The sequence below is a fragment of the Aquila chrysaetos genome, chromosome 12, assembly GCF_900496995.4.
Source record: "Aquila chrysaetos chrysaetos chromosome 12, bAquChr1.4, whole genome shotgun sequence".
Taxonomy (NCBI): Eukaryota; Metazoa; Chordata; class Aves; order Accipitriformes; family Accipitridae; genus Aquila; species Aquila chrysaetos.
This window is the reverse complement of record NC_044015.1, coordinates 8,540,488-8,563,075: the sequence shown is the minus strand read 5'-3', so window position 1 is coordinate 8,563,075 and position 22,588 is coordinate 8,540,488. Positions and strand designations below refer to the sequence as shown.

Here is a 22,588-nt window from a genome sequence, read left to right as displayed (position 1 = left end):
CTTTGGAGATGATTCAAACCCTTCCCTGAGTCAAGGGGACACCCCACACAAGAAAAGACCAGGCTTTTTTTTTTTTTTTCTTTTTTCCAGAGATTTTTTTGTCTTTTTAATTTCATCTTGGTACGCGATTTCTGACAGTGTGTCAGCATCTCCCGCCGGGTCAGCCATCTCCGGACCCTGCTACATTCAGTGTCAGATCGTATGGTGGCGATGAGCCAGTGTTTTGAGCCTCACAGTCACTTGCATGTCTTTACAGGTTGTCGCTTACATCATTTGTGAACAGCAGCACAAAAGGACACAACGCATGAAAACGAGAGTGGGGATGAGGTGAGGGCCAGCGAAAGGCTCGACCCTAAGGAGAATTTTCCCCAGGTTCCCACGGCTTCTGCAAGGATGAACCTGAGCATGGGGTGGGAAATGCAGGGCTCTCCCTCCTTTCTCCTTCACCCAAGGGGTGGCGATACGGGCTGCGGTGTTTTCCAGAGCCAGGACAGCAGTTCACACTGGTCTAGCACCCATATTTGAGGGTACAGGACGGGGTCCCTGGTGGAGGCAGGGGGGGTCCTGCCGTGGGAAGGAGAGAGGTGATGCAGAGAAGCATGGCTGAGCCCCGATGGGCTGGGATGTCCACCAGCTCCAGCAGCGCTGTCCACCCTGCACCGACCTCTTGCACATGTCCAGCGGTGGGGACAGGACCTGGCCACCGTGCTGTCCCCATCGATCTGCTGGCAGAGAAGCAGGTCCCTGGAGCCACCCCTGCTTTGGGTTTCAACCGCACCTCAAAACCAGTGGGGCAACCTGAGAGCACCAAAAATAACCAACCCCGAAACCCAAACGTGTTGCCTGAAATGAACTGATGTTCCTTCCCTGCCACTGGGCTTTTGCAACCTAAACATAACGTTTATAAAAAGTAAATTATTTCATCTTATAACTTAAGTGCATTGAGTATTTCCTTAAATATGGTTCACGCTGAAAATAAAGTTACTTTTGCTGTACAGTAAATTTCTGATAGACTTAGAAATAAACTTTGTTGATACAATCTGGCAGGTGTGGCTGTGTAGTACATCACCCACAGCCACACGGCTTTGCACACACACACACGTGCGTGCCCACACACACACACATACACACACAGCCCTGTCCTCGGGGACAGGGACAATGTTAGGGGTTTCTAGCTTTCTATAATCGCATGGGAACATCTATCTTAAAAGTCCCTGTGTTTAAACAGCAAGCGCTCAAGCTGGTCAAGGGAACAGAGGGAAAACCCCGCAGTGAAATTTTCCCCGTGTTTCCCCAAAGCGTTGTCAGCTTTTCAAATTTCAAAACTGGGCTGATGCTGTGGGCTGTCCCCGTGAAGATCAGCAGTTTGCTCTTTCTGACACTCCGACCAAAGGCGGTGCGGAGGGGATACGGCACTGGGATGCTCCCGCGGGAAGGGTTTCCCCCTCCCCCTGCCGCAATGAGAAATCTAGTTCCCTGCTTGAAATTTGAAAATCCACCAGCCAGCTGCAAAAACCACTCCTGTCCCTAATCCTAGGCTCCTAAGAGAAACATGAAACTATGCAACCCATAACTTAACTCGCTCCTTGGGAATCCCAAGCTACAACATATTGTTTGACAGCATCCCAGCAGTGTTGCTTCCCCCTCCCTCCCAACCCCGGGGGCTCTGCAGCCCCTCCTGGGACAGCGCGGCAGCTGCCCCGTGCCGGGGACACGCCATGCTCAGGAGGTGAAGTAGGAGTTCTGCATGGAGTAGAGGTGGTCGATGGGGTTCCCCACTCGCGCCTGGAGTGGCCCCGCGTCCGCTGTGGCAAGGAAGCAGTCGCCCAGGTTGCTCAGTGAGGTATCATCGCTATCCAAGTCGTGGAAGAGGGGCTCGGCACCTTGGGAAGCAGGGAAGGAGCAGAAGGGCTTCAGAGCCTGCTTTCTCCTCCGGCACCTCGACGGTCCCTGGTACCCCCAGCTTTTGCAGTGTGAGGATTTAGGGGTGAGGGGACCGCCACCTTCCCAGAAATCGCTGCATCCCCCACGCATTCCCCCGCCACGCAGCCCACCCCCCACAGCCCAGCATCTCTTTGAAGGAGAGAAGGCAAAATGCAAACCTCAGAGCCTTACCGTAGGGGTGCATGTGGTCTCCGGGCATCTGCGGCGGGGTGAGCCCTTGCCGGAAGGGGTCGGAGCCATAGACGCTTTGCTCCATGCCCAGCAGCTGCTGGGGTGGGGGCAGAGCAGTGTAGGGGTTCAGCATCCCCTCCAGCCCCACGCTGCCACCGCCGTTCGCCTGGGCTGGAAGAGCAAATCGTTGGCGCAGTCGGGCTGCTGCTTTTTGGGGGGCCCGGCTCCCTTGGGAAGCCTGGAGAGGGCTGGGAAATAGGGAGACCCTGAGTGCGGGGAGAGTGGGGTGCGAGAGGGGTACCTGAGCTCAGGCGCTGTGTGTTTTGCTGATCCTGCTGCTGCTGCTGCTGCCTCCTGGCAAGCTTCTTCATCTAGGTGAGAAGAAGGCGTAAAAACGGGGTGAAATCCTCCCCTGGCCAAAGCGAGGAGGGAGAGGAGCCCCAGCACTGGCCGCTGGTGGGGGGCTACCCTTTGTACTCACCTTTGCTCGCTGGTTCTGGAACCAGACCTGCACTACGCGGACGCTCAGTCCCGTCTCGGCCGCCAGCGTCTCCCGTACCTTGAAGAGAGGAATGACAGTGGCATCTCAGCCCACTCAGCTTTTCAGGGGGACTTTAGGAGGGGACAGAGCAGCCAGGGCAAGTCCTTGCCCAGCATCCAGGACATCCCCAGGGGCTGGAGGCGGCTGAGCATGGGGGTTTCTCCCCATACCTTCCTGCAGGGCTTGGAGGAGACCTCAAACGATGCCTTGAACGCCCTCCGCTGCTGCGTGGTCAGGATCGTCCGGGGTCTCTTGGGCCTCTTGTGATCCTTCCCATCCTCAGCGCCCTTCCCCGAGGCTTGGCCCATTTTGCAGATGCTGTCCTCATCATCACTTTTGCCTAAGGGGGGGTGAAAAAAAACGCAGGTCCTTTACAGACAACAGGCAGCACACATTGTTTTCCAGCATGTCCAAAATAATCTGGGGGACTTAAAACAAGCTGGTGTTGGTGGGGATCTTCTTGTGAATGTGTGTGTGAGGAGCTGAGGTTTGGGGCTGGCTGCCCCGTGGCAGCTCAGAGAGGGGGAGAGGTGCTGTGGTTCATAGTTTGGGGCTGCTCAGCCAGCAGATGTGCTTTTGGTTCTTCTTTTCCCCAACAGTCTGAGCAGCTGCAATGTGAAACCCTGGGACACCTGATTTTCCCTCCCAAATGCCCCAATGCCCCCAGTGCAGACCCAAATGCCTGCCTGCTCCACAGGGATTTCCTTCCAGGCCACAGCTGGGGACACATCTGGACAGAGGCACACAGGTCGCATCCACGTGAGGGGACATGGAGGACCACTGTGCCCTGGAGCTGTCCCCCAGCCCAGCTGGTGACCAGGCATCTGGTCCCTCTGCCCAGACAGCCCAGGCTGGGGGAGGTCAGGGTGCAGGGTGAGCAGAGATGCTTAGAGATGGCAACGCATTAGCCAAGATCTCACAAACCCCTCCTGATTTGCCCTACTATGGAGGTCAACTCCATTTAGAGCACAGACATTTAATCACAAATACAAGGGGTGCCTTTTCACCTATATTTCCGCCCTTCCATGGAGTTTTAAATCTCCCTGGACAAAAACCCAGGCTGCTTCAAGCTTCACCCCTCGGGTACTCGCTGCAATGTGCTGCTCTGTTGCGTTCCCAGGCACTGGTGCGTATCTCCCTACTGCTCTCCGCCGCTCAGGGCCACAGGGCCTTCAGGCAGGAGCTGCTCCGGGAAAGCAGGCAGCACTGCCCTGCCTCTTACCAGCCCTCCTCATTTACTGCATCGCCACCGTTTTGATGACCTCGCTTGCTCAGCTCGTGTGGGAGGGCTGTAATGCAGGTTTGACAGCACAGGTCCTTCCCTCTCATGAGCCGTAAATCACTTACAGCCTTTTCCAGAAAGTTCCTCCACCATCCGTTTGGGAATTGATAATGGAGCTGAGGTGCCGGTTTGATGCAGACGCAGGTTGCAAGGCGGTGCTTGGCCCAAGCCGCCGAGTCTCCGGGAGATGGGGATGCACCAAGGGGGTTGTGAGTCTGGCTCAGAGCAATTCATGGCAAAAGCAGGTCAGGTCAAACCCCATGGCAAGAGTTAATCATGGATCACACACATCAGAAAAATGTAAATCCAATGGCAGCCCAGCTGGGAATGGGGAAAGACAGGAGCAGATCTCTGGGGCGAGGGGAGGCAATGATCCCAGCGGAGGAACGAGGATGCTCTCAGGTACCAGTTACCTCTTCCCTCCACACTGCTGGGCTCTCTCCTGGGCTCACCAGCTGATATGGAGACCTTCCCTGTGTTGAGGGCTGGGAGGGCTGGGACAGGGAGATATCTTCACACTAGCAGTCCCCAAACAGCACGGAGTTGGGTGCTGACCCCTGGGAACCAGAGCCTCGCTGCTGCTGCGAGCTCCCCACTTGCTCACGGCACATCCACGGCACGCCCACAGCAGCAGCGGCAATGAGAAAGACAAACTGCTGTTTTCTTGCATGTCCCGACGCGAGGGATGTAGTAATGCAGTAGGTCTGAGAGCCCCAGCGCTGGGGACCCTCAGGGTGCGGAGTCTCTGATGGCTAATGGGGCTGAGCAGCGGCCACCGCTGCCTCCTTCTCAGTGCCAGCACAAGCAGGGTCTCTGCTCTGCTGAGCTGCCTGCTTTCCTGAAACCTGAAGAGTTTAATTTTGATGGAAGGGTAGAGATTTTTACAAATATTGGGAGGAGGAATGGCAACCAATGGAGACATTTCGGTGCCTGAACCCCTTTGCACCGTAACACGAGGTCAGTGCCCCAATCCCCTCCAGTTCGGGAGGGGCAGAGCCTGGCAGCAGGGAGCCAGAGGCTCATCGACTCCAACAAGCAAATGATGCTCAAAACCCATGCCAAGGGGAAAAACCCGCTTGGAGCAGCCCCCCCGAGCCCTCCCCCCCCAACACCTGCTCCCCAAATCCCTCCCAGTGTCAAAGGGAAAGAAGGAAAAGCGAAGCCGGATTTGGTGGGGTATTACTTTTAATTAACTCTCCCTTTCAAGCCTTTCCCCACCGAGGAGGGGGGAGAAATTAATGAGTGTCTGGGGCTGCCCCTGACGTCACCTGGGAAGGGGCCGGTGCGATGGATATTGTGCGGCGTGCCCTTGGTCCGACCCGCCGAGCCCGCATCCCGCCGCCGGGGCCAGGACATTCCTCGCTCGGGAGGATTTAGGGAGAGGAGAAACGTTAGGACGCTTTTAATTGGAAAGCGGGGTCCTCTTTCAGAGGGGCTTGTTTACTTAGGCTGGGCGGCGGAGGCTCGGGGGAGGCAGTAATTGAAGCGAGGGTTTGGGAGATTACAGACAACATATGGCTCGCTTTTTATCTGCGCTTTCTCATAAAGTGGCCTTTGGTGCGCGGCGGCCGGGGGGAGGGAGGGCGGGGGGCTTCAAAGCAGCGAAGGGGGGACAGGGGAGAGGCTGGACAAGCACATCATACGCTGCTGGTGAATGGCATCCAGGAGCAGTGCCGGAGCAGGGACCCCCCCTCTGCATCCCCCAGAGTGGTGGTGGGGTCCCCAGGGGAGATGCAGCAGGAGGGGGCAAAGCCGCGCCATGCTGAGCATCCATGTGGGATGTGCACCTGGGCTGGCCCCCGCCATGCCGATGTGCCCAGAGCCATGCGACATCCTGAGACAAACTGTTGGTGGCCACCAAAACCGGGCAGGGATGGCAGTAGGGCTAAGCTATGGAGTCTGGGGGAAGATGGGAAGGGCTGGGACCCTCCCAGGCCACAGGCTGCCAGGGGCTGCTGGGGGCTTCGGGTTGGGTTTTCGACCAGCCAAGGGGTTGCCAAGCCCTTTTGACTCCCACACTGTCCCTTTGCATCTCTCAGGTCTCAGCTGGAGTTTCCACTGAAGTATTTCCCCTGGAGGTTTTTGCTAGTTGAAGCTCTTGGTTTGGCCGGAGCCCCTGGCAGCGGGGCTGGACCACGGGCCGATGAGTCGCTGGGGAGGAAAAGCTCCCCAACCTTTCCCAAACTGCCCTTTTCCCCCACTAGGAATAAACCCAAACCGTTGTGGCCAATTCACTTATTTTCCTGCATGACGTCTCCTCATTGGTTCCTATTTTAACTGAAAGAGTCTGCACATCCCAGAAGGAAAAAATAATAATTCTTCAATCAATTAAGGACTTTCCCAGGGCTGAGGCAAGAGCCAGCGCCAGCGTGCCGGATCCTGCGCTTTCCTGCCTCTCCAGCTCCTCCAGCTTTGGACCATCACTCACCGGCTCCCTTCAGCCACCTCCTCCCATGGCCTCACTCTTTTTTTTTTAAATATCACCATTATTTGGGGGGAAGGATTTTTTCTTTTGAGTGAGTGGGGTTGTAGAGCTCAGACAGAGCCAGCCGCAGGCAGTGCTGCAAAGCAGCCAGCCTCTCGCTGCAGAAGAGCACGATATTAAAGAGAAACACAGGCTTTGGGCAATTTTTGCTCCATTCCCACTGAAACCATCCCTGTACCCTCATGCACCTTCTCCCAGCGGCAGCATCGCCTGCGCTCAGCAGTAAGCGCCAGGCTTTGCCATGTCCGTGACCTGCCCCGCTTCACACCTTAACAACCCCCTCCTAAACGGGCTCGTAATGCTGATTTCTATTTTTTTTTTTTTAATCCAGTGCTTTGCTCTAGCAGGGAAAAGACAGGGTCCTCCCAGCTTGCCAGCAGGCCTTTCCAGAGCCCGGCATTTCAAAGGTAAATCTTTCCCTCCACAAAGCAGGTTTTCCCCTGATGATGGTTTTTAAGAGGAGCCGAGTGACCGAGGCGCATGGCGTGGGGCCGTGCAGCCTCATGAGGAGCAGGGCTCTGTGGGGACGGCGTTAACACGAGGATTTCTGCTAGCAGATCATTTCCACCCCTCCCCCGGCCCCCATTGCTGGGTTTTCTTACTAAATTTGTCTTCCTGGGAAACATTCAGATTTTATTTGCATTGACTGTAGATACATATTTTAATGCTGATCTGACGCTCTGGGCAACCTAACAGGGCAGTGACACCCTGGCTGGAGCAAGATGCCAGCCCCCTGCCCACCTCCAGCCACGGTGCCATCACTTCTGCAGCCCCCCCTTGGCTCCGCGCTGTCCCCACAGCGTCACCATGGTCTGCAGTCTGGCTCCAGCCATCAACTGCCTGGGAAACTGCTGGGGACACAAGATTTGCAGGGTCCCTGCTGCCAGCTCATGTTTTAGCCCCGTGCCTCAGTTTCCCCTCGGTATTAAAAAGGGTGGCCACAGCAGAAGGAGCTCGCTCCTTGCGCTCAGCCTTTCCAGAGTCCCAGGTGGGGACGGTGAGGCACAGGGGAGGGACACAGATGGTTTAGCCCAAGGTAGTCAGTGGGATGCTTGGGACCATCATTTTTTTTTAGGGAAAAAACTCTCATTTCCCTGGGGAAAGAGGTGGGAGATGTCACCTTCGGCCAGCACTGCTCTCCCTTCCATGCCTCGGGAGGGTGTACACCCCTTGGGATGGGGTGCGGGTGTCCCGCACAGGCCAGGAGCACAAACCCTTACAGAAATGAGCCTAATGAGATGGGACGGTCCCCAGAGCATCCTCCAGCCCCACAGCCCCTCCGCTGCCGAGGTCCCCGCTCACGCCCTTGCCGCCGAGGTGGGAGAGACTCTGGCTGGAGGATGCAACAGTGCTGATAGAGCTTTCCCCTTCGGACCATGGGGCAGAGGTTGAGGGCAGTGAGCCCAAACCTCGCCTCCAGACCCCACCGCGCTCACGGGGGCCTCGGAGCGGGACCAGCCAGGGAGACGCCGGGCGCGGGCGGCCCCTTACCAGAATCCGACAGAGCCGGGCTCACCAAGCTCAGCAGCTCCCGCTCCTTCTCGTAGTCGCCCTTACAGAGGAGCTGCCCCTCCTTCAGCACAAACTCGTCGCCCTTCTGCAGGCGCCGCTCGCAGACGCAGCAGCAGAAGCAGCGCAGGTGGTAGACGCTCTTCTGGGCACGCATCACCAGCTCGCTGGGTGCGATGGCCTCCAGGCACCCGGCGCACTTCACCGCGAAGAGCCTGGGGGAGTAAGAGGAGATCCCGCTGGGACGCCCGGCAGCACTGCGGCTGCACCCGGCGGGTGGTGTGGCGTTGGGGACAAGGGACGGGGCACCCGTGGCGGGCAGATGGGCATCGGCACAGGATCACTGTGTCACCCCGTTGGTGCTTTGATTGTGTTGAGGGGCTGGGCGCAACGGTGCTGGCACCCTGCAGCGACACGGCACGCGCTGCAAGCTTGCCCGCTGCCAATGGCGGATGCTGCCTTTGGGTCAGCTTTGGCATTTTTGGTTGACCTGTTACCGTGCATGCAGTCAACGGACAAAGACCCAACGTCCGGACGCTCCAGGTGAAAAGCAAACAGGTGTCAAACCCAACAGTCCAGCTACCACCACCACAAGACATGGGACGCCCCACATCTACATGAGTATTATCAGGCCAACCCTACATTGTTCACCTGTCTCTGGCTCACACCCAGATGTAAGGAGATGCTGGAGACAGCAATGGGAGCCAGCGAGCTCATCCATGTCTCTCAACAAGCACCTGCAGAAAGCACCTGCGCAGTCGGTCACCCATAAACCACCCCGTCCCTCTGGCCTAGGTCAGTGGAACAGCCCCGTTCCTGCTTGCAAACACATCAGGCATGTCTAATATATCATAACAACCTCCATGGCAGCAAGTTTTGGATTAAGGCTGGTGACAGACTGAAGACTTGATGTGTCAAAAGGAAAAGAAAAAGCTCAGCTTTTTCTTTGACATTGATGTGACAGTGTTTGAGGCATCCCTAATTGTACAGTTCCCAGGTTTCAACACACTGGCTTTATACTTAAAAACCAATAATAATAATAATGACAGAAATAACACTTTAGGTTGAAGTAGAGCTTTTCTTGCTCTGAATTTAAGTGTCCCTACCAAGAAGCTCAGTATGATCAGTGATTTACAGTTGGGGAAACTGAGGCGAGCAGAGTGGGGGTGACAGCATCAGTGTTGGCTTGGGAGGACTTGGAGGCACCTGGAGCTAAACCCTAGGCTGGATGTTTTAAGTGAACGGGATGTTTCCCTCGGTAGAGATGTTTGAAGGTACCAAACCAGAACCTCTTTGCCACCCCCAGATATCTGTGGTTTTGGCTTGGGCCCCATAAAGAAAAAAATCACTGTTTACCCAGCCTCGTCCTAAATATCTGTGGGAACTGGACATTATTAGTCCTGTCTTGATGACTTTGGCCCAGAAAGAGAAGTCAGAAGTCAGCACACATCCTGCAGAGGTTATCTCCGAGCATCGCCCGTGTCCCAGCCCGGAGATGCCCCAGGGACCTGCATGGGGAGCACTGCATCCAGCCTTCCACCGGCCCCACGTAACTCCCACCTCCATGGTCCATGTCCCATGTGTCATCTCTAGGGGAGACCTGCAGGACCAGGGGGCTGGCTGGCTGGGGAGGGGAAGGGCAGCCCTGCAGCCACCACCGGGCTTTCAATCCTTTCTTTTTTTGGCTGTTACAAGAAAACACATAGGAAGTGAAAAGCGCTGAGTCAGCCCCATTCCAACAAGGAGAGGACCAGATGTATGCAAAACCCTCACAGCAAAACCATCAGAAAATGGGATAATCTTAAAAAGTTTTTGTGATGAGCTCGATAGCCCATAAAACAAGGAGACGGGGGGCAGAGCAAAGCACATGCGTGTCTGTGCCCCAGAGGTAGCTCCCAAGGCAAAGGCATCCATAACACCAGAGATGCTGCTGAACAAAAGCTCCCCAGCAGCAAAGGGGCATGCATCTTGCTGCAGCCCATGCGCAGCCTCTGAAATCCCCGCCAGGCTTCATTTCACCTTTTCATTTCACAGCTTTAGTTGCCCAATAGCCGATAAACAAGACGGTCAGCTGTGCAAACCGCCGGAGGGGGACGGGCAGGCTCTGCCGCGTAGGCAGCGAGCCCGGGAGAGTCTGCAGCAGCTGGTCACATCTGTGCCCGTCTCATCAGAGATCAGGGCTTGCCTGCGTGGAGCCAGCAAGCCCTGGCAAGGCAGCACGTCCCGCCGGTGCGAGGAGGGCAGATATGTGCAGGAGCAGAGGATAACGCCTGCCTCCCCACGCCGACGGGCAAGGTTGGCCATAAAGCATCACCTCCCGGTGCCCCGCTCCATGGCCGGTGAGCGCCGAGCTCTGGAGGGAAACAGCTGCCCGCCAGATGTGCGCACAGCTGGCAGGGTGCCAGGGCACACTGCCACCCTGCCAGCGGTGCCTGCCAGCCTTTGGGGCTGGGTGTCGAGGGCTCGAAGGGTTGGGAATGGGGCCGCCAAATCTACCCTGATTATTGGTGTCGGCTCCCTCCCACCTTAGGGTCCTCTCACGGACGCTTCATGCCGGCACATGGGCTATACCCCACTCCCTCCCAGGTTTTCCCAAAACGGTGGCAGCAAGCACAGGGATGGGGTGCAGCGCTCTCCCTGTGCCAGCCAAATCCTTGGTGGGCTCAGCAAATTGTACCATCCCCCAAGAAGTAGGAAAGGGGTGTTATAAAGCTTTTATAAAACACTATTGTCACTACAGAAAGTGGAAAATCATCAAATAAAAGGTGGAGGTTAGGGAGTTTATAATTCCAGATAATGCCATTAGTAGCTTTTATTTTTGTACATTCAACTTTAATTTCCAACGTTTACATACAACTGTCTGTCTCCTCTAAGCCGTATGTATTCCCAACATACCTGTGACTGCCCTGGGAGGACAGGGATGTATATTCCCTTGAAAGCATCCCTTCTGAAGGGTCATTTTTTTCTTGTTCCAGCTCTGAGAAATGCAGGCTTGTGTTAATATTTCTGTAGTCATTTCGTCTTTAATTATGTCTCTTTTATGACAAAGTAGAGGCGATTTGTATTCATCTGGTAACACATTCCCATTCTGCTTAAATGAAGTTTAAGCCCTACCTGTTGGGATTACTAACTGCTCTCAGTAATAAAATATTGATAAGCTATTACGTTACTGCTATGTAATCTTCACAAATGAATGTGCCCAAAATCTCTATTCCAGGGCACTGATTAGAGAGCCATAAACCTTTGTCAATTAGGCACAGCAGCACCAACCGAGCGATGGATGTTTCTAAGCCCAAAGCGTGTTGCAAAACAGGAAGGTGTGAGATTTAGGTAAATGGCTGCCTAATATTAGACACTTAAAGCCGTACTTAGGTCGCTGAATAGATGACTTTATTTCCAAACTGCTGAGTCCCCAACAGCTCCCACTGACGGATGCCAGACGGACCAGGCATCTTTCACTGCCCAATGCAGGAGTTCCCCATCCCTGGGCAACGTGAGATGCAGAGAAATTCCCATGAAACCTCTTCCACAGTATGAAACCGTAAAGAGCTCCTTATAAACCCACAATAAACCCAGATCTTAGGCACTAAAAGGTCAGAGGCATAAAAACTGCAGCATACCACAGGTAGTAATGGGGAGAGAGCAAAGGGCATGGCTGGTGTCCCACATCCCTACAGCCCTGGACCAGCCCTGGACAGTACCAGCTCCTCTAGAGGGACTGGGGAGGAAGAGCATGCACAGATAACCCCACACATAAATAACCCTGTGCATGGATAACCCCACACATGGATAATCCCACTCAGAAATAATCCCATATAGGGGTAGTCCCACAAAGGATAACTCCAGCATGGACACCCCCTGCATGGATAACCCAGCTGAAACACCCCTGGTCAGCCTGAGATGGGGCTGAAGGAAGATTTTCTTCCAGCGCCAGATTTAGCAATTAATTTAACATTTTTTGCCTGAGTAAGACACACCAGCCTGGATCCAGAGACGTTTTCTTCCACCTCTGGGATCTCCAGCTCTGGGCCCAGCTCCCTCCTGCTGCAAGCAGCAGGCTGCAGAGCAAATGCCATCTTTTCTCCCCTCTCTACCTCTTTGTGCCCCTCTGCAGCTGCAAAGGGGACTTCGAGATTACATTTCTCTACAGGAGGCTGCACAGAAGAGAAGAAGGACAGGCTCTGCCCAGGGACTTCAACAGGTTTTAAACCAAGAACAAATTACCAACCCCTAAATTGCAATGGGAGTGCCTTCATTTTGGCCATCCGAGGGATGCTGTGGGCTTTAGTTCTCAGTAGATTTTATTTTTTCCCCTCCGTAGCCTGGGGTTCAAAAGCTAAATCAGGCCTGGCTGGCAGCCTTTGGGTTTGTTTAACCACATATGAAGCTGGCAGGCGTGGGGCAGGGCACCGGACAGGGTGACTCTGTGATGCTCGGTGGAAACCCAGCCTGCCACGGGCAGCTCAGTAAAAGCCACATCGAAGCACCAACACTGAATATTTGTAAATGAAAACAAACCCACCCAACTTCAGAAGAATTAGAACAAAAATATGGTGATGGAAGCAATTTTTATCACGACACACAACCTTATGTTTCTGATCTTAAAAACGTTCCTGTATTGATTAATCTGCATTAAATTTTTTTTTTTAAGTTTAGGTCCCTTTTGAAATGACAATCCATTTTTGAAACAGAAAGGTGGTAGTGGTGGGTTTCAAGAAAAATCTGGAAACAAAATATTTTGTCATTTCCAAAACCGCAACATTTCTGCTGGAAGACCCCCAAGCGAGCTAGCTGGCGTTACAGACATCCCCCCTTCCCCTGGGACACAGCCCCACTTCTCCGCGCAAATCCTCTTCCTTGAGAAAGCCACCCCAGACCTCTGCTTTGGGGCTTCCCATCCGCGCGGCATCGCTGAAACCTAGAAATTTCGACACGTGGCCAAAGCCACCTCTGGGGTGGCACATCCTATCCCTGGGGCACTGATGGAGGGGGAGCGGCGCGGGCAGCCCTGGTTTCCCATCGGAGCTACCACCCCCTTTTTCTCCCTTTATTTTGAGGTGACAGGCTGAAAGGGGCTGTGATTGACGGGCGCTTCCCGGCTGCTGTCTGTCTGCGTGCGCCGCATACAAACACGGCCCTTCGAAGCCTCCCCGGGGAGGGGGCGGCGGGTCAGGGACGCCGATATTAAATACTGACGGACAAATCTCAAACGCCGCGCAGAGGCTTGGTTCAGGCGGCACGTGAGGCAAGGCAGCTCTGCCAGGCGGAGGGATGCTTTCCTCCCCGCCTGCGCCAGCCTGCCCCGGGGATGTGGTGAGAGGGGCAGGGGCAGTCCCTGAGTGACCCGGCGGGCTCCTGGCCGTGGGCTGGGACCGGCACCGTTGGCACTGGTTCCTACGAAGCAGTGCAGGCAGCTGCCCTGCTCGCCTCCCTGCCCACAGCAGATGTATCCGCAGGGATGCTGGGTTTTCCAGCGCCTCGGTGCAGAGACCTGACCAACTCACCTCCTGCTCTCACCACGGCCCAGGAGGAGACTGAGCAGACCCCAACAGACTCATCGGAGGTGCAGGGAGCTCCAGCCTGGCCACGCTCACAGCCATCCCCAACCAACGCGTCTCCGGAAAGCAAAGCTGTGAACCCCTCCGGAGCCGTGACCTTGGCATGGGGATGAGCCGATGGCCATGCACGGCGTGAGGGGCGCGGGAGGAGGCTGGCGGCGGCGAGCCGCGGGGCTCTGTGGGGAGCGAGGACGCCGGATTGAGTTGTCTTGGCACCGGGTCATCTCCTCACTCACTGTCACTCATTGGAAGGGGGGGGATGGCAGCACCGAGTCCACGACGGGCTGGCAGTGGAAAAATGCCAGTCGCTGTCAACCCTGGACCCATGGCTTGGGAACGAGTCGCTGTCCTCCTGCTGCTGGGCTCACGTCACCCCTCGTGGGGCATGGACCACTGCCAGGAAGGAAGGATCATGGATGCACCCCCCCGCCCCGTGCGGGGTGCCTGCAAGGGCATCCCCGGCCGCAGCCATGGGGGGACCACGTGGACCCTCGGCCCCGGCAGGAGTGGTGCCGAGGCCACGGGAGCAACTAGGAAAAGGCTGAGTCCATCTCAGCGCTGCGCAGAGCAGGCTGGCATGTCCTGGGGATGGGGAGAGCTTTTCGGAGGGCAACCCGGCACCAGCGATCCCAGGGACCTCCGAACCCACCCCGGGTCTCCGGGCTCCCGAGCTGACAGAGGAAAGCACCCTCAGCCACCCCCGCCTTCCCTCGCCGCGCACCCCAAGCTCTCCGGTGGGACGGAGAAGGGATGTTTTCCCTGGGGCTGTTCTCCTGACCCTTCCCCGGCTCCCGGCTCCCTCCCCCCGAGGCGGACAAGTGTTCGCTTTACTGCCTGGCAACGGGGCCGGGGCTAAGCTTGCTAAAATATGAGTGTTTTTTGGCTGGAGTACCAGAAGGCTGCAGTCCTACAGAGAGAAAAAAATTGAGCACTCCATGCCATGGCTCCAGAAAGGGGGAGAATTAGGTTTCACACCGAGCAGGCTGGACCATGGCATTCTTTAGTTAATGCTTAACAAACGCCCAAACAAAAGCAGCGAACTTTGCTGCATGTTTGTAAAATGTATTCTCAGCAGATTCGGGTTTATTGGAGAATTCACTCGCTTTGCAGCAAGTGGTGTTTTCCTTTTTTTTTTTTTTTTTTTTAATTTCCCTTCTCCTCCCTCCCCCCAGCTCAAGCCCTTCTCATTCCTGCTGCCTGAATGCGTCTTCCGATGCTTCGAGGGGACATGGCAACCGGGCTGAGATGGGCTTATTTCATCCCAGGGGCTGACGTGAGCTCGTCTCCGCAGCCCCGGGGTGCGAGCTCTCCCCGGGGCCCAGCCAAGCCACTGCTGGCAACCGGGGACGGGGAGTCCAAAAAGCCAACCTTGGCCTTTTGGTAACCCAACCCTGAGCGGTTGGCTGGTGGCTGTGTTCTCTGAGAGGCTGGGGAAAGCGAGGAAGGGAGGTGAAGCCTGAAAGTCCTGCTTTTCACCTTTCTTCACCTAACCCAGCTCTCTCAGGGTCCAAACCCGATGGTCCTTCCCCATCCAGCATCCTGCTCTGCCACGCATCCCAGCCCTGCACACCTCCCGGCCTTGGAGAGCCCGTCACAGCGGTAGATGCCAACAAGCACAGCTTGCTTTCAAATGCAGAGCCGCTGTCAGGTACAGCCGGGCATGGAGGAGGGAGACTGGGGTGCAGAGGAGGGGGACAGCCCTGTCCAGGGACTCCAGAGGCTTTGGAAGGGCTAAATTGGAGGGTGCACGCATGGGCATCCTGTAGGAGCATCCCTAAATGAGCTCCTGCCCCGATGCTCACTGGCACCTAAGCAGGTCCCACATCCCCTCCCGGCACCTGGTGCCACGGCAGAGGACACCAGTAAGGAGGGACGTGCTGGGGAGGTGGTGGCAAAGAGGAAAGAGGGGCAGCAGAGGAGGAGGGCGTTGGCACTGGGCTGTTTAACCCTCCTTCTGCTACACGTGAATCATCCAAGCTTTCCCAGGAAAGGGCACCTTCATCCCTGCCTCCTGGATGAGGTCCAAAAGCGGTTACTTAACACACCCTGGACCCTCCAGAGACCACGCCATGACACGCAGGGGCACTGCTAGAATGAGAGGGTTAAATAAACAGACAAATGAAGCCTTCCAAGCAAACAGCCGCTGCCAAAATACACTAGCAACCCTCAAGCCTTCTCTACACCAAAATAAAAGGTCAAGCAAGTGCATGGCTTCTAAGGCTGCTTTAAGTTGCTCCATTTCTGATCAAGGACATACTAATAAGACTTTCACCAACAAGGTCCTATAGGAGCTGATGGCTCTGGGTCTCCTCCAGGCCCTCAGGGAGTCTGAGAAAAATCCACTACTGACTTCAGGAGCAGCCAGAAAGCAACCTCCTGGGCAACGCCAGAAGAACAAGACCAAAATGCTGCTTTTCCTCTCCACTTCCCTAAAGGCTGCTTCTTTTTGTGCCCCCCTCCCTCCATAACAGCATGTAGCATTGGGCAGGGAGCTGGCCCCATCACAGCACCGATCGAGCATCTGGTTTTGGAGGCAGAAGGGACACAGGTGGGAGGGAGAGAGGCACACACAACACTGTGTCCAAGCCCAAACACCATCCCAATGGAGACGACCCAAGGATTGATCCCATCCAGCCCACGGCACGGCAGTTCCGCATCCCGGCCGATGCATCTCCCACCAAGCTGAATTTCGAGCAGCGACCCCCTCCCCCCGCACCGTGCCCTCAAGAAAACAAGGATAATTGAAAAACCACAATATCACTAGTCAAATTTAATATTGAGAGTGAGTGAGCGGGAGCCAGAGGTCAGAATTAATTACACCCCACCATATTTCAGCACGCTGCCGCGGCTCCGTGTCCTTTCCTTGGGGAGCAGCGCTTCCACAGAGAGGTCGACAGACATTATTAGAAAGGACTGATTTAAACGTACCCCCAGGAGCTTTTCAGCTTGTCTCTTCAGAGCCTTTGTTTGTACTGAGATTAATGGGGAGGCAAATGATGGAAAAGCAAAGTCACCAGGAGCAAGAGGATGTGCCATCGCCACCACCACCCCTATTTGGCTGGCTTTGTAAGCGGGGCAGGAATAACTAGGAAAAAGGAAATGCTGTTCCTGTCTTTCGTTTTGTGGGTAAAACGTGATGATCTTGAAACCTTTTTTTTTTTGCTTTCCAAGAAACAGGAATCCTGGCTAAAAAATCCTGTGGGCTGGTTTTCCTATCCCCTCGAGGATTTTACACACCCACTGGTTTTTCGACGTGCTGTACCACCGTGGGGGAAGGAACAATTTTCATTCTGTTCCAGCTTAGGGTACCCCCTCTTGCAAGTCATTGTATTTGCGTCTGAATCTTTTGTAAACCTCCTGTGATGGAAAATGAAAATAGAAACAAAACCAAAAATTAAAATCTTTCTATTTTCCATTCCAAATTTCAAAAGGAGGGTTACAAAAAAACAAAAGAAAGAGCTTTCATATCAAGCGGAGAAACCTCCTTCCTCGGGGACAGCCAGCATTCGACTGGTCCCAGCCCTGAGCAACCTGATCCAGTGCCCCGCTCCCAGCAGAGGAGCGATGCCATACAGTGATGCCATAAATTTACAACCACCTTGTACCAACAGGTTCACAAAGGGATCGGGCAAATCCAGGGGACCAAGTCCACCCCCAGCCTGGTCCCACAGGTCTGACCTCACGCTCAGGACGACCCAAATCCCCAACTGCCCAGGGCCACACGGGCTCCCTTGGCTTTTGGGGGGCTTTCCTGGAGCATCACCACTGAGGGCAGTGCGCGTGGATGTGCACTGGGTCCAGCCCCGACTCTGGGGCTCCTGGCTGCTCTTGAGTCTCCTAGGCTACAATCAAGGCTTGCATTTTCCTTTATTAAACAGAAAACCTATGTTCCCCCCAAGGGCTCGCTGAGCATCCAGGGACGGGGCCGCGGGAGCCGCCGTTTCCCAGGCGTTTAAAATTCACGGGGCGTTCGTGCCGACGTGCCAACGCGGCAAACTCTCATTAGGAGGCGGCCAATATCCTGTCGAGCTTCCCGGCGCTCCAGCAGCTATAAAAATCGCTCGGCTGCATAAAAACTAAACAGAGTAAACTAAGCCGGACATAGAGACCAGCTGCTTCGGTCCGGCTCGGCAAACACGAGATCCACAGGAGCACACCGGGCGCTGCCAGCGGGGAGATAGCAGTCTCCCGGCTGGGTTATTTTTTGCCTTATCTTTTATTTCCATGCGCCCCAGCTCACCCTCATGTGGGGTTTTGCATAAATATCATCTGCGCGTGTTGTCAAGTTGTTGGGATGGGGTTGGGTTTTTTTCAAAAGCATTTCCACAATGGGAAGCAGCTGTTGTGGTTAACAGGCTGCTCCGGAGCAAAAGCTGTGCTGCACATCGAGATATCTCAAAAGAGGCATCCTTCATTCATAGCTCCGTGCACTAGAGAGCACTATAACATGTGTTTCGATGAAGTTTGTTAACTACTCGGCTAAACAAGCGCGCTGGAAATGCCAGAGGAATATGCTCTGGAATGAATGGAAATATGCATCTAAAAAGACATTAAATTTAAGCCATCTTTCCCCCCCCCCCCCCCACTCGGCTGAGCTCATGTTGCAGCTCTCTTTTAGCGTGTGCTCTCGGGCTGGGGTTTCGGGAGAAACAAATGCTTGGGGCACATTTTGCAACCTCAGCGGCACCCGAGACAGGGCTGCAATAACAGATGACGGTGCGCGGGGGGGGGGTCTTATGCCATCGGTGGTCCAGGGACACATCGGCAGAGGCAGCCCGGCAATGGGCAGCCAGGATGGGCAGCTCACCGACCGTGATCCCGGCAAGCGACCTGCTCCCAAATGCCATCTCATGCGTGGAGAAGCAGAGCTGCTCTGCCTTTTGTGGGTCTGAGCATCAGCTCCCCAGAGGTATTGAGCATTCTAGAGGAGTTCAGTCTCATAATATACAGGGATAAAACCTTGGGAAAATTTAATGTGTTTAAAATTCACTTCCTTCTCTAGAGCTTTTTCCTCTTCAGTCTGGGGAAGTCTGGGAGGGAAGTCTACATTTTCAGCCAACACTCTCTTGAAAATTCAGTATTACACCAATGGAATCCAAACCTCTTTTTGATTTCTGTGTAGCAACTACATTTCAAGTTGGCTTCGGTAGCCATGAATGCCCCCAAAAAAGGCTCTGATTGATGCCAGTAAACAAGAAGCAGTCTCAGATCCTGACATTAATTAGAGGGGTCAGTATCCGTCATGGGGGGGAAGATGCTCAGAAGGCTCCAAACTGACCTAAAGGTGCTCAGCACCACAGCTGGTTGAGAGTTTTCCCATAGAATAATTTCCCTTCCTTCTACTTGCTCTATTTTATATGTATGTATACACACACACACACGTGCGCACACGTGTGTATATACATTATATGGTTTTTTTCTGAAAAATCTTTGTTTTCCACAGTTTTTTCAATTCAGACACGAACCCAAGGGCACCTCTCTGGTTCAAGTCACTTGGGTACCGAAAGGCTGCACCCAGGGATGCTGAGCAACCTTCAGAAGAGGGACCCTGGCACTCTGCTCCTGCTTGGCAAAAGCCCTGGCTGGATCCCATCTCACTGCTCCCTATCCAAAACATTTTTCTGGAGCTTTTTGATCTGAAAAAAAATCTCTTCTTTTTTTCCTTAACCATTTTGATTTTCACACCAAGGCATACCAAGGCTGAGCACTGACACACTGGGATTTCCTTCCAGACACAAACCATCGATGCTCTGCCCCACAGCACTGCTCGCATCCCACAGCACCCACAGCCCTCCTGGCGTGCTCCCATCACCGGGGCACCGGAGAAGGCTGAGTGGGGATGTGGGAGCAAAGAGTAGAGACCCCTACAAGGGGGGACAAGGGTGCAGGGACAGCCCTGTCCCCTGTGCCACCACTGAGCTCGTGCTGTGGTTGTGGTTGCAGGGGTGCGGGGTCGGTGCCCAGCTTGCCGAGCTACCTGAGACAGGTTCCAGCGCTGCCGAGGCACCAGGATGAGCTTTTGATGGATTAGACGGTAAAAGCAAACATGCTTTCTCTAGGAAACAGGCTCCTGCCGCTCGTCTGCTCAGGGTTATCGCAGCGTCGGGGGCCGCAGCCCTTCCCAGCAGCCTCCGGCGGCCGTAGAGGCAGGATATTACTTTGTTGCTTATTCATTTTATTGCTTCTCCTTTCTAAATATTTGCTTGGCAGGGAAAGGATTCCCTTTACACAGTATCTGTTTTTACAGGTCAATTGAATTTCTGGCACTCTCAATCCCTCTTTCCTTCCAATTGCATTTGCAAAACAAATATTGATTGTACCAATTAGCTGCGAACCCCTCGTGGAAGATGGCTCAACGCCTTCAGCTGGAAGAAGGCTCTCCTGGCCCCAAAACATGTGCTAGTAGACGGAGCCGGTGGGACGGGAGCCCACAGAGCGGCAATGTCAGGCTAGGGCTCTGCAAACCCCCAGCAGGACCCTCTGGAAGACAACAGCAAAAATGATGTTGCTAATCTTTCCAGCTAGAAGGCAACATCTTTGAGGGGTATTAAATTAAAGCTGGGTTGTCCCCTCACACCTGAGACAAGTGTAAACTACCCCATGCCTACCGTTCACTCTGGAACCTAATGACTGCAAACAAGGGAGACCACAAATGCCACCAGCAGCAATAACAAATGTGTCCAGGTAGTAGGTTAGATCCATTAATCCCCAAAGCCATCCATCCCCAGCAGAAGTCTCATTTATTTCACTGAAACACTAAATGCACCAGCTCATTGGGGCAGGGGTGGGGTAAGAAAGACACCTCCCTTCTGCTGCTTAGGTGTTGGGGTGTCCCTTCTAGTTCTACTCTTTTGCCTGGTGTGTGATAAGCAAGTGGCTTTGGGCAGCAGCGTGGACACGCTTCTCCTGCCTGTCCCAGCAATATCTGCTCTCTGGAAAAGCTGGCAGATGCCTTTTTTTTAAGGGAGGGACTAGACCCTGATGATAAAGGAGTACACGCTGGGGTGTTTGGCCACAGAGCAAAGGACCGCGATGACACCTTCTTGCAAAATCACATCCTTTAAATAAAAAAATAAATTAAAAAAAATAAAATAAAAAAAGAAGGTTTTCCCCCAAAATGTCTTTAGGGTTTGCCTGTGCAGTGCTGGGCTTTTCTGAGCTGCCTCACTAAAAGCAAGGGGCACGTCCAACCCAAGCACCACGTCACACTTTTTCACACTGATTTCATTGCTCTGGGTTTTATTTGTGGTTTCCTTGGGAGGTTTTGTCAAAATCCTCACTGCCACAGGGAGAAAGGAAAGACGTCTCGGTGGAAAAATCAGTCAGTGCTAAAAACTTGCTGTGTTTTGCTCCAACGCAGTCTAAATAACTTTTAAAAGAACAAGTGAGATCACTGAATCGCACAGCGGTGCGAGTCACGGTGGGGATCCTTCACCCCGCACACAGAGAGCCGCACCAGCCTTTGGTGGCTCCGATCTGCCCCCGGCTGCCGCTGGGACCAGGGTCCCCGGCACCGGCTGGGACGGTGACGCCAGCTCTGGTGTCACTCCGGCAGGAGCTGTGACACGGCCCCGCAGCTCGCAACCCGCCGGATCGCCACTGGCGAAGCATTCGGAGCACACTGTTAAATGTGTCCTGCCCGTGTCAAAAGTCACAGCCCAAGGCAAAGGCGCAGGGGGTTAGCAAGGCGGGGGGCGGGGGGATGGCTACTGGATTAGCCACCGAGGCGGGAGTCCCCGTCCGCAGCCTGCTGGGGCCGGGACACGGACCACCCTGCTGCAAAAGCGCAGGATTGATGCTGGGCACGGCTAGCGGCTGGGCCATCCCAGGGAGGACTCCCAAGCTGCAGGAGATGCCCAGCCTGGGAATAGCTTCTCTTTCCAGCTCTCAACTTCAAAATGATGCTGCAAATCCCAGAAAGCAGAGACAGTCCGCAGGCCCCTCGATATCCCCTGCAGCCTAGGGAAGGCGGATTGCCCAGCCCAGCCTGGGAGTGTAGGATTGGCCCAGCATCCAGGAGAAATGCTTTTTCCCCGCAAATGTGGGATATTTTTTTCCCCCACATTTCTCTAAATCACAGCCAGGGGAACTGAGGTTCCCCCTGCAGCGCTGGGGTAAAATGAGACAAAAAACCAAAGCGGTCGCCCTCCCATAACCAGACCCGTGGTGCAGGGTCTGGTACCCACGGGGGTGTCAGGTCCCCCCTGCAAGCTGAGCTAAAGCCAGGACAGAGATGTCGATACAGAAGATGTTGACATATAAGCTGTCGATATATAAGCCAGTCGCATCCGATGACAGCATGCACACATCCAGCGTCCCGGGGTGGAGGGTGGGAAGCAGATGCCTGGTTAGAGAAAGGAGGGACCAGCCACGAACTGCTCACGCTCCTCTGCAGCTTGGACAAGTACGAGGCTGTTTGGCTGCGTGTTTTGGGCTCAGGCCCATCTCTCTGGTTTAAAGCAATTGAACCGAGCCCAAAGGCTCATTAAGTCGGTCTGCCTGGAGCTGGTTCTGCCGCCAGGACATTTCATCCCAACATGAAGTCAATGTTCCTCTTTGCAGCTACAAGGGATTTGGGGTGGAAGGAGGCAGCCCCCGTGGCCGGGGCAGTGGTGCCAGCTCCCGGCGTTTCACCTGAAATGGGTGACAGTGGTGCTGGAGGCCCCATGCCCACGACTTGGGATTGGGTGAGAATCCCACCTTTTCACTATTTCCCTATTACCTCCTCCCATTTCAAACTGAAAACCCTGGGCTGCATCAGGAATGGGAGCTCTCAGGCTGGCAAGTCCTACGAGCTTGAGCGGGCAAAGGCAAAGAGTCCAGTATTTATCCTCAATTCACGTCAAGTGACATGATGGGAAAACCAAGGTCAAGAGCGTTAATTTATTTTGCCAGTCTGTCTCCTGGACATGCAAGGCAGAGGCAGCCTGAAACCCCCCCTCTCACATCAAGCAACACGTGTGTCCATTCCCTCCCAGTGACATCCCTAAGAAGACATCACCGTGCCACCTCCCAGCCTTGCTGAACCCTCTAAAGGTCAGCACTGAAGGCATGTCCACCACATATGGTTATTAGTTCTCCATGGGTCTGTCCATCCC

At 54.6% G+C, this 22,588-nt stretch overlaps 1 protein-coding gene across 2 annotated transcripts in view; it reads right to left on the bottom strand.

The window, feature by feature from the left end:
• Window positions 1–265: 265 nt before the first annotated feature.
• Window positions 266–22,588, bottom strand: part of LMX1A (LIM homeobox transcription factor 1 alpha) — a 47,128-nt gene continuing 24,805 nt past the window's right edge. For both annotated transcript variants that reach the window (XM_030033891.2, XM_030033889.2), the window contains exons 5-10: window positions 7,915–8,147; window positions 2,827–2,996; window positions 2,597–2,674; window positions 2,417–2,486; window positions 2,116–2,286; window positions 266–1,883 (exon numbers count right to left, since the gene is read on the bottom strand). In XM_030033891.2, the coding sequence (XP_029889751.1) occupies window positions 1,723–1,883; window positions 2,116–2,286; window positions 2,417–2,486; window positions 2,597–2,674; window positions 2,827–2,996; window positions 7,915–8,147 (883 nt within the window). In that variant the 3' untranslated portion in view covers window positions 266–1,722. The remainder of the gene's footprint in view (window positions 1,884–2,115; window positions 2,287–2,416; window positions 2,487–2,596; window positions 2,675–2,826; window positions 2,997–7,914; window positions 8,148–22,588) is intronic.